Source organism: Aulonocara stuartgranti, assembly GCF_965226115.1.
Source record: "Aulonocara stuartgranti genome assembly, chromosome: 14".
In the NCBI taxonomy this organism is placed as follows: Eukaryota; Metazoa; Chordata; class Actinopteri; order Cichliformes; family Cichlidae; genus Aulonocara; species Aulonocara stuartgranti.
Window position 1 is genome coordinate 19,646,419 of NC_138950.1, and position 12,276 is coordinate 19,658,694.

The 12,276-nt window shown below is 42.8% G+C and overlaps 1 protein-coding gene across 1 annotated transcript; it reads right to left on the reverse strand.

Moving 5' to 3' along the window:
• Nucleotides 1-6,031, reverse strand: c1qtnf5 (C1q and TNF related 5). The gene is made up of 3 exons (XM_082503031.1): nt 5,756-6,031; nt 2,777-3,021; nt 1-2,691 (listed from the first exon to the last, which is right to left on the reverse strand). Exons 2-3 carry the CDS (start codon nt 3,006-3,008, stop codon nt 2,171-2,173), a joined length of 753 nt encoding a protein of 250 aa, XP_082359157.1. The 5' UTR covers nt 3,009-3,021; nt 5,756-6,031; the 3' UTR covers nt 1-2,170.
• Nucleotides 6,032-12,276: the final 6,245 nt, after the last annotated feature.

The window sequence follows — 12,276 nt, forward strand, 5'->3', positions numbered from 1 at the left end:
TTCAGTACATTTGGTTTTTACTTTTCAGATTAAGATGTTACATTAAATGCATTCAATTTAAATATACAGTCGTGTGAAAAAAAGTGTTTGCCCCCTCCTGATTTCCTTTTTTTGTATGTTTGTCACCCTTAAATGTATCAGATCATCAAACACATTTAAATATTAGACAAAGACAACACAAGTAAACCCAAAATGTAGTTTCTAAATGAAGTGGTATGTATCGCATCTTTGGAAAGTTATGTTCAATTTCTATAGCCACATCCTGCCACACCTGCCACACCTTTTCTTAAACAAGAAATTGCTTAAATAGGACCTGCCTGACGAAATGAAGTAGACTTCAAGATTCTCAAAAGCCAGACGCCATGCTGTGATTCAAGGAAATTTGCAAACAAATGAGAAACAAAGTAACTGCGATCTCTCAGTCTGAAAGGGTTGTAAAGTCATTTTTAAAGCTGTGAGACTCCAGCAAACCACAGTCAGAGCCTCCCAGGAGTGGCAGGCCGACCAAAATTACACTGAGAGCACAGCAACGACTCATCCAAGAGGTCACAAAAGACCCCAGATCAACATTTGAAGGATTGCATGCCTCACTTGCCTCAGTTATAGTCAGTGTTCATGACTCCACTATGAGAAAGAGACTGGGCAGATTTCCAACGCTGAAGGAAGATAAAGGCTCGTCTCAGTTTTGCTAGAAAACATCTTGATTATCCCTTCAGATGTTTGGGAAAATACTCTGTGGAAGACAAAATTGTAACTTTTTGGAAGGTTTGTGTCCCATTACATCTGGTATAAAACGAACATCATACCAACAGTAAAATATGGTGGTGTCAGTGTGATGTTCTGCAGCTGTTTTGCTGCCTCAGGACCTGGAAGACTTGCTGTGGTAAATGCAACCATAAATTCTGCTGTCTACCAAAACACCCTGATGGAGAGTGTCCAGCTGTCTGTTCCTGACCTCAAACTGAAGCGCACTTGAGTTCTGCAGCAGGACATTGATTCAAAACACACCAGCAAGTTCACCTCTGAATGGCTTATGAAAATCAAAATGAAAACTTTGACTTGTGGCCTAGTCAAAGTCCTGACCTGAATCCAACTGAGAAGCTGTGGCATGACCTTAAAAATGCAGTTAATGCTCGAAAACCCTCTAAAGTGGCAAAGACGAGTGGCCCAAAATGCACAGTGCTGAAAAACACTCACTGCCAGCTATGACAAATGCTTGATTGCAGTTGTTGCTGCTAAGAGTGGCCCAACCAGTCATTAGGTTTAGGGGGCAATCACTTTTTCACGCAGGGCCATGATGGTCTGAATTTTTCCCCCTCTTTATAATAAACATCTTCATTTTCAAACAGCATTTTGTGTTTACTTGTGTTAAGAATACTAAACCCAAAAAACTTTTATTTTGTATTTTTGACCTTCTTGAAACATCTCACAACCTCATACATTTATTTGCAACTATTAATGAGGGAATAGACTGTATATAAAGTAGTTAAAACAGGTTCCAGATTTTCCATTCATTTATAATTATTACTAGCCCTATTATCTTACACTAGATTACATCCACAGCAGAACGAGGGCTTTTAACACATTTATAAGAGTATATTTATCAAATCATTCTCATGCATTGCTTTTTTTAAATAGCAGTATCAGGGGTAGTTTTACTGTTTTCCATTTGCACTTTGTCTTCAGTGAAGTATTTGAGTTCTTTTCCCTCTTAAAATCAGGCAGGGATGTTATCAGAAAGAGTCTCGCCTTTCCTGTTTGGAGTTAACTGTGCAGCTCCAGCCTAATGCCTGATCCACTTTCATTCATGGCCAGAGACATACTTCAGTCTAGTGTGTTTTCAAAAGTCTAAAAATGTATTAATGTCTCGCGTTAGAGCTGTAGACACTAAAACAAAATGCAATAGAACAGTAGCATAAAGGCTGTTTGAGAATTTGTGGCCTGACATCTGTTAGAAGAATTAACTGTCAGCAGTTTAAAAGCTGAAAGTGCAGAACAGACACAGAGTAAACTGTACCGTTCATTGTGTGCACCTCAGTACACCATGTGCTATTCGGGTTACATTGCCTGGTGTGTTCTTTATTTATTACACAAATACAGCTGTATCGTGTCACGGATGATTCACTTGTCTGTCCAGAATGTCTCAGTAAGGAAATAAAAGCGGCACATGTCAGGCAAACACAGCAGAGTTTTTCCAGTCCGAGTACACCAAGAAGCCGGTGAAGCTGCTGTCTGTCTTGGTGCTGGAGTAAAATCCATTGTACTCTGAGAGAGCCATCTGCACCCACACCTGATCGCCGGGGATGAGGTGAAGCAGGGAGCCGCCTGAAAGAGATGCTGGTTTAGGCCAGTTGCCATAAAACTGAAAATAAGAAGCCACAGCGTGTCCGTTCTTCATCAGGTCGAACTGCAGGCTGGCGCGGTACACCGTGGCGTGGACGGCAAAGTAGTAGACTCCAGGGACTTTGCAGGTGAAGCGTCCCGTCTCTGAGTTGTAGTCGCCCTGTTCATTGATCAGGATGGTGTCAAAGCGGACTGCGTCGCCCACATTCAGGGGCGAGGTTTGGCCCTGAGAGAGTTTGACACTGAAGGCGGATTTAGGAGCCACTGCACACTCGCCCGGCTGCCCCCTTTCCCCCTTTTCTCCAGGGTCACCCCTGTCTCCAGTCAGGCCTCGCATTCCTGTCTCACCTGGAGAGGAGGAGGAGGTGCACAAATATGAGAATCCTGCACCGATTTATCACATGCTCACAAACAAATCCATATAAGTACGTACCTGGGGCCCCTCTCTCCCCTCTCTCCCCCTTTTCCCCAGGAGCAGCATCCCTCCCATCTCTCCCATCTCTCCCTGGCTGACCAGGACTGCCATGAACCCCAGGAGAGCCTGGGATACCAGGGTGGCCAGTACACAGACTGGGGGGGATCTTATTGTCCTCTAACTGGTTGGAAAGATGGACTTGTAGGACGAGGAGGGAGGGGAACAGGGACAAGAGTCTGAGTGAGGTCATTGCAGTCTCAAGGCTGAGAGAAAACGAGAAATGGAAAAAAAACAGATGAACAAGCACAAACAGATCTGTGCACGAGCAACACTGCATTACAGACAATGGGAAATATTGACCTGACTAAACAAAAGAAAACCACAACTCCCACTAAAATAAAACAAAACATTATGAAAATAACAGAGGGATGAAGAGCGCATGTAATTTCTGGAAACTGCAGCATACATAAACACCAAATGGGTGATTTACACACGATTTATGCCCTTACAGTAAAAATGTATTAGTTTTTTCGTCAGACAGGCTCTGACAGAGACTTACAGAAATATGTCAAGTAGATTCAAACAGTCTCATCCTCTACGGAGTGGAAGCTCTCGTTTAAAACTCAACCTAACTGATTGATTGACAGTTTTATATCAGTCACAAAACTCAAATAACAACAAAACAAATTGTAAACAGAGTAAAAGTAAAAGACATCAGGTTTCCATGAATATCTCTATAGAACACGTAATTTACATGCTCCAAACTTATTTCACCCTATCTTCTTCAATAACAATATAATGTAATGACCTTGAATATTATAAACAATAATGCAAAACAGAGGCTTTTGTTAAAAAGTATAATATTTTGCCACTCACCACCTCACAGTTTGATTTATGGACAACATGTCAGCGTCTTAGATTTAGAGTAAAGATGGTGAGGGCTTCACTGAATTCGTTTCGGGCAGCGCTCCAATCATAAAAATAATCCCTTTGGGATTTGTTGGACCTGATTATCAAACAAACTAAATATCATGTTTGATCAGAAAGTACATTTTTTTTGTTCCCATATGTACGACAGAAAACAAAGTCACAGCTGTATAACAAAATATTAAAACACTTAATTGAGCATGTTTATGTATACGGTGCAAAAAAGCCACATGAGCATGCAGGGTGCAGGGAGGTTAGACTGGACCAGAGGGAAGTCATTTTAACTCTTTGCATTTACATAACAGCCTAGTTTACAGATTTACAGCAACGGTCATTTCTAAACAGGTCGTTTGTATGACACAGGCTGCGATATGATGGGCATCATAGACAATTTCCAGCTCAGGAGGTGGAAAAAAACATCTTCAGCTACTCGTTTAGCAAAGATTAGTGAGCTCTACAAATCAAAACATTAATATTCTAAACAGATGTTTCATATAAAAGTTTGTTGACATGCTGAATACCAGCTGGCCTACTCAGAAACAACTTACAGTCACACCTAACACTCAAATTCTCTCTTTCTCTCCCTCTGCTTCCTGCCCGTCCCTGAACACAAGCGGCCTCGGCCCTCAGACGACTCTGTCCAGACACTCAGGTTATCAAAGTGCTAATCTCTGCTAACTACTCTGTATAAAGTGTGGAATGTTTTTAAAATATATATATTTGTCCTGCAGCACTTCAAAGGCTTTATCTTTCTTTTCCTGCCAGGTTTTCTCTCATCCAGGATCCAATCAAAGAAGAAGAGGAGATAAAAAGCTGCACTGTTGGATCCTCTGCCTGAGAGCAGGAGGAGGAGGAAAGCTAACAGCTGTCTGAAAGCAGGTTTAGTAATGAAAACCTGCAGTTTGCGGTGTGTGACAATAATGAGAAAAGTCGGGTCTTGTTGGTCTCCTAATGGGAAGTTACCTTCACAACAGCTGCAGGAACAGAGAGAAGAGGGCAGAAAGAAGGACGAGGGGGGATAAAAGCAGAAAGTCAAGAGAGAGAAACTGTAAAAAAAAAAAAAAAAAAAAAAAGGAGGAGGAGGGATACTGAGTTACATGAGTTACATTTCTGCATTCTTGGCAGAAATAGAGAGCAGACATGAGAACAAATACTGGAGAGTCTGAGCAGATGTCTGCAGCCACTCCTCAGTAGCCCTCAGATGATTAGAAACATTTATGGTTTCAATAAAAGCACGAAAAACTCAATCTGCTGTTTATAGGCCACTAATATGTGAACCACAAGGTTCACTGGAGAGGATCGCTCAGTCCTCTGACTTACCATCTTTTCCTTTTTTCATGCAGACACTATCCAAAGCAGCACTGTAGTCGCTTTGTTTTTGTACTTTTTAAAATCCAATCAGCATTTTTTTCCATCCAATCCACTTCACTGCTCTGAAGCTCTGATGGAAACTTAAGTTTTGCTACCTGGGTGGTTCAGATGAACATTTCAGAGCAGTTTAATGGTTTTATTGCAGCACCACGGTAAAAAGTCTGGCACGTTGCCTTCAGGCCAGCTGGAGTTTGATGATGTTATCCACATTTACTGTAACTCAGTATCAGGCTGTTAAAGGCAAAGCTGCCTGCTTTATTATGACTCTCTCGTAGTGGGAAGTACTGTAACTAGGTAGAGACAGTAGACACAAATTCTAGTTATTTAATTTATACTCATTCAGCATGTTGCCATTGTTATTGTCATACTTTTATTTTTACTGTACTACAGTGTCAGACAGCTCCAGATTCAGTCTGTAATGATTTAAATAAAGCTGAGGCATAAAGAAAACCTCCTTTCTGTGATAATAATCCAGTACTGTAAACACAGCAACATAAAAACTGTGTTATATTCTACTGTGTAGCAGCTGTGTACTTCTTCTTTTGATACTTGAGCATTTTTACTGCGTAATTCTCTCTCATAGTTGTAGCTGCGCAGTACACGACGCAATATGTGGAGAAAAAGAGCTTTTTGCTGTGAAATGAAAGCACTGATAAGCAGCTTTCATTGTTTAATTGTAGGAAAGATTCAAAACTTTACCAGATGATGCGCTGAAGTCTTGAAGTTCTGCTGCTTCTGATGATGATGATGATGACGACGACGGTGATGTTCGTATATGTGTGACCAGTGAAAGCTGTTCCTCCTGGTCAGAGAGTCCTGCTGGGAAAAACTGAAAGGAAATGGTAATGAAGCCCAATTAGAAACTGCGGTGGGTGGGTGTGTGTGTGTGTGAGAGGAGGAGCCGTGGGTGGAGGAGACATGCAGAGGAAAATATGTGATGTTAGTCCAGCACAAATAAGAGAAAAATGGAGCTGAAAAACAAGTGACAAAACCAGCGTGAGGGGAGTGATGAACGGAGGAGTGTTTAGGATGTTGCATAACAGTGTTGGGGGAAACTCTCCAAGGCAAAACCACAGAAAGTTCAGAGGGGCTGCAGTCAAAAGAAGCAAATGTCCCCAGAATGCATTGCTGCAGCTGAACCTAAGCTTTCCTCAAGCTTCGTTATACAAAAACGCTGCTGCCTACAAAGACAGAGCCTCAAAGAAAGGCAAACACGGACGTGTAATGTGATGCAAGGAAGTCAGATGGGCACGCACACATACACGGATTTTCGTCTCCCTCCTCTGTGATTATCTGCTTCCAAGGTGAAGTAATTTTCTCCATCCAGATAGCATCTTCTAATATCAGGCCTCCACTCAAGCAAGACTCTGACAGTAATCCTCTTTTCCCATGTAATCCTTTGCTGGTAGCGTTTAGTTGATAAGGGAAGAGGTCTTAATATGCTTTTGGCAAAAGGAGGCGGAATTTGAGCTGGTTACTTTTTGCAGCTTCCAGAGGGGTAAAAACAACATGTTTCACGGTTTTCATGCAGCACTGACCCCGAAAGGACTCAGCCTGTGCCAGAACTGGACATGGTAGAGTTTGAGACCACAGCACTCTGAATCTATGTGGAGAAAACAGAGTGAAGCCTTTCAGCAACGTGCAGTTAGCTTCCACATCGAGCAAAGTGAATACATAGGTATAAATGGTGTATTTGATCTTTTGCATTTGCAGAGGGATGGTGGTGTCGCTTTGAGGGTCAACATTTTGGTCCATGTGAAATACCTGAAAAACTATTTGATAGAATGCAGTAAAAGTTGCACATACATTCAAAAGTAGTTATATACAGTCTCACATGAACAACAATATATGACATATTACAACTTGTCATTATCCATCCATCCATCCTATTCCGCTTATCCAGGGCCAGGTTACGGGGGCAGCAGCCTAAGCAGAGACACCCAGACCTCTCTCTCCCCACCCACCTATTCCAGCTTGTCTGGGGCAACACCAAACGCGCCTCCGCAAATCCCTACTTTATCCTGGTGGAGGGGTTTGTGTCTCCCAGGGATCCCAGGGGCGATGTTTTCCGGGGGGCTTCTGGTCCCCCGGAAAACTGGTCCTGGGTCAGGTACCAGACAATGAGCGATTCAGAAGACTTGGTGTTCTATGAGTAGAACACCAAGGGAACAGTTCACCCTGCCTGGGATAGGGTTACCAGGGCCTCGCCCCGAAGCCAGGGCCGGGGAGGGTGCCCGAGGATGAGTGTCTGGGGGCCGAGCCTTAGTCCATGGGGCCCAGCCGGGCACAGCACGAAAAGGGGACATAGGCCCAACCTCCTGCAGGCCCACCACCCACAATCGACACTGTGGGGGTCGATTGTGTGCTGAGCAGTGGCCAGGCCCTGGTGGGCCAGTCCCCAGCTACCAAGTCCAAAACCTGTCATGGTTTCTTTAACAAAACCAAAGCCAAAATGCGTAAACAATGTGGAAATATCAAACACATCAGATTACAACTAAGAGGGTAAATAGCAGGCTATACTGCTCAGACTCGACAGGGCTCATGTTAAATGTTAAAGTCCTTTGGTTTGCAAAACTACAAACCAAAAGACTTTTGGGACAATGTCCTTTGGACAGAGGAGAGAGTAGTGAAGATGTTTAGCCATAATGCACAACCCTTGAGTTGGAGAAAACCAAACACAGCATATCAGCACAAACACCTGATATGTCAAGCAGTTGGTATGAGGTGTTTGGGGTGGAGGGGAGAGAGTTTGGGTTTGAACTCCTCTGTCTGACAGATAAAGCTTGGCTGAAATTAGGTCCTTCACGTGATCCCAGCAGCAAATCTACAAGAATCAGGGTGCTGCAAAGTCCAGAGCTCAACCCAACTGAAATGTTGTGATGGGATCTTAAAAGAGAGCTGTGCTTAAATGAATGTGACGAACCTCAAGAGTGGGCCAAAATTTCTCCACAACTATGTAAGAGACTGATAAAGTCACACAGAAAATGATTACTTCAAGTTATTACTGCCAAATGTGGTTCTACGAGCTATTGAATCACAGGGTGTACTCAGTATTTCTGCTTCTGCATTTTTGCTAAATAAACAATGATGCCATGTAATATGTCATGTGTTATTGGTCATCTGTTCATTATATTGACCACTCAAAGTGCCTTATATAAGTCACATTTAGGCATACATTCATACTTTACCCTATATACTTCAAGCCCCTCATTTAACCCTCATCCACAGCCAATTTAGAATCACCAATTAAACCAACATGTTCATCTGTGGACTGTGGGAGGAACCTCACAGTTGGCAGGCTCAGGGAGGACTCCACTCAGAAAGGCCAGGGTTCAAACCTGCTGTGAGGTCACAGCGTTAACCACTATAACACCGTTCCACTTTAACGCTTTGGAAAGTGTACTTTCTTTAAGCCGTAACACATTTCCCACAAAAACTAGTGCAAATCAACACAGCAGTAACAAAGAAAAGGACGAATGAAAACAAGTAAAAATGGGATTCGTGTAATTCTGTTTATTTATTATTAACGTATCAATATTTTATTGTTTATTATCATGGTGGTTACCTCTTATGTTAGCACAGAGAAAGCACACCCTCCAAAGCATTTTGCTGTAACAAGCACGAGAACAAAAACACATGGGTCTTTATGGGAAGATGGTGAGGAGGGGTGGTCAGCAGTTCCTTTGAATTTGAGTCACCCTGATGACTCAAATTCAAAGGAGCTGCTGAGGAGGAAGAGGAGTTTAAGTGGCTCCTGCGGAGCTGCAACTGAAGTTGGGACATGTATTTAATTAGCAGCGCCAGATTCAGCACATTCTGGGTCTGCTACAGCGATTTCCTGTAAGAATCCATAAACTGCTGCTCGGAGGATTTGCTCCTAATTTGGACCACCTGACAAATGTAGCTTTCAGTGAGTCCTGGTGAAGTTTCAGTAAGAGTGTGAAGGTGTTGGACAGTTTTAGTTTGGGGTTAAATGTGTCACAGTCACACTGTTTAAAATGACAGATAAATTAAGCAAAAACAAACAAACAATTGGACAATTATCGAAACATGAGCGCAGCCTCTAATTTTAATGATGTCATTGCAGCTTTTCTTCTTCTTCTTCTGTTTTTTTTCTAGCTCTAATGCCCATAGCTGAATGAGACAGTGGACTAAAGTAACACCTATAATGTCCATAAGTATTTGACAGACTTGAATGAGGAAAAGAAAAGGGAGAAAGGAAGAGGGGGGAAAAACAGCGGAGAAGAGGGACGGGGGATAAAGGGCAAAAAAACAAAAACCAACTAAATAAGCAGACAAAAAAAAAATACATATATCAATCACCTGGATCACCTGTTGAGAAAGAAAAAAGAAAACAAGCAGAAGAAAAGGAGAGCAATACAATAAACAACATCACGATGATCTATGGGAATATAACAGTAAATACTAAATATTAAACATTATTGTGCAGCACGTAATATCGACAGTGCACAGTGTGCTTTGAGGTAGGAGCCAAAAAGGGTGTAGTTTGTGTGTGTGAGCACCCGTGTGTACACCTGTGAGCATGGACATGCTTGTTTTTAAAAGGTTCCTTCATGTAATGATCTGATAGAGGGTGTGGGGGGGGCCACAGCCCCGTCCTCCAGGGCATGAAGCAGGTATGGAGGAGATCAAGACTCCAGACATCCAGAGGCCCCCAGAACACAAGAGACCAAGGAAGACCAACAGCAGCCGCGCCACTGTCCCAGAAAGAGCTGAGGAGAGCCCCAGATGAGGGGTCACTCAGCAGCCGCGGAGCAGAAGCCAGGGGGAGTTGCAGTGACGCGCCCGTGAGCTCCGCCGGCAGCCAGCCGTGCCTGAGTGACCGAGCCCCAGGCCGAGAGGCCGGGGGCACCCCTGGACTATTGACTGAGGACCTGTTTCATGGCTTCCTTGTTGTTTCAGGACAAATTAAGCAGATGATGAGACAAAGTCCAAATGTTCACTGGAACTCTCAATATGAGGTTCAAAGGGACACACTCAAAATAAACCATCTTGAGCAGAGATGTCAAACTCTTGTGTGACTCTTTGGGCTTAAATTGTAAGAAAAGGTGTTTCAATTGAAGAAAAGTTTCAGCAGCTCGTTGCCCAGACTGCCTTGTAATTCTAAAACAAAAGATTTTTTATTAATATAAAGCTAAAAGAAAAAACAAAACACCCTGAAATTTCTATAGTAATGGCCAAGATACATACCTGAAGTTGCTCTCCGATCCATTTATCAGAGCATGAATGTGTATGTTAGAAAAAAGTGCTTGTATGACTTGGTGAATGGGGCGCGTTGTATAGAGTGCTAAGATAGAGTAGAATAGCTCAAAATAAGAATCAATCCATTTACTTCAGATTTTATGAGCCTTGGGAGACTTTGCCCTGGAATTCTGGCCCCTGTATGCTTGACACTCCTGCATTAGAGGGCTAAGAAACCCTTTGGGAATGCCCAAATTAACAACCTGGTTCATCCTTATAAAATGAATACACTGATGAGCTCAAAGTGGAAGATCACAAATTCACTCTGAGTTTGAGGTCAAAATAGATGCTTGTTACCCTTTTTAGTAAACAGCAGTTATACCAATGAAGCATTTGCTGTGGTTCAAAGCAGATTCTCAAAGTTACATTGGAGTAAACTGAATCACTTTGGGATTACTGATCTGTGGGTGGACTTTTTAAAAGGTCTGCTCTGAAAAATTAGGTACCTCACAGAAGGTACAAAATTATTCAAGCTTGATGTTCACTGTAGGAGAATAAAGTAGTATTAGTCATTCAGCACTTTTGTATTGACACTCCTCAAACAAACTGAAACAAACACTATTTAATCAGACTATTACATCAAGTCAGTTAAATTTCTGGAATATTGATTTGGTCAGTTAAATAGCCGTGGAGGTTATTAATCAGTTTCAGCTGCTTTGGTGTCAATGGAATTAACAACAGGTGCACTAGAGGGGCAGCAATGAGACAACCCCCAAAACAGGAATGATTTTCCAGCTGGAGGCCACTGACATTTTTCATGATTGTCCTTTTACAACTTTTGTATTTGGCTAGAGTCACTGTAACTAGTAGTAGCATGAAGGGATACCTGGACCCTGTAGAAGTTGCACAGGTAGTCCTCAAGGATGGCATATCAATATGTGCCTTTGCCAATAGGCTGTGTCTCCCAGCACAGTCTCAGAAGCATGGTGGAGATGACAGGAAACAGAGAGTTACTCTAGGGGAGATGGACAGGGCCATAGAAGGCCTTCAACCCATCAGTTGGACCAGTATCTGCTCCTCTGCAGGAGGAACCAGATGAGCACTGCCAGAGTGCCTTCAACAAGCCACTGGTGTGAACATCTGACCGAACAATCAGAATTGGACTTCATGTGACCTGAGAGCCTCTAGTGCAGCCTGTGCTCACACAGGCACTGCCTGGCTGCCATTTGCCATTGAATACCAGAATTAGCAAGCCAATCATTAGCACCCTGTGCTTTACACAGATGAGAGCAGGTTCAATCTGTGCTCATGGGACAGCAAGGGTCTGAAGAAGCTGTGGAGAATATTAAGTTGTCTGTACCATTGTTCAGCACTATCAGTTTGGTGGTGCTGAACATGAAGGTCCGGGTAGGCATATCAATGCAACGACACACAGACTTCTACAGGCAATAGCATCCTGACTGCCATTAGATATCAGGATGAAATCTTTGGACACATTGTCCGACTTTGTACAGGACCCACTCCCTGGTGCACAACTATGCCCACCACCATGTGGCGAGAGTATGCAGTCAATCCATGGAAAATCAAGGAATTGATACCATTGAGTGACTTAATCCATCACAACACCTTTGGGACATTGTTTCAGTCTCAGAATTCCAGGACCTCAGTGATGTCGTCTCATTAGGAGCATGCCCTGATGTTGTCAGGCATGCATAAAAGCACACTGGGTTCATACAAAATACCGATTAGCATTTTGAGTTGCTGCAATTAAATCTCAGCAGAATGAACAAAATCACTTTGATTATCGGGGTGTTTGATTTCAGCCCTCTGTGGACTGATCATTTTCATTTCCATCAAACAATGTGGCATCCTTTTTGTTCCTAACACATTACCCAGTCCATATCACCGCAAAGACCTGATTTTTTCCCCCCATTGAGATCTGAAAAGTGTATATAAAAGCCAGAGTGTGCAATCCTTTACAAATCACATTTGAGTAAATGAGGCGAGAGACAGAGGAG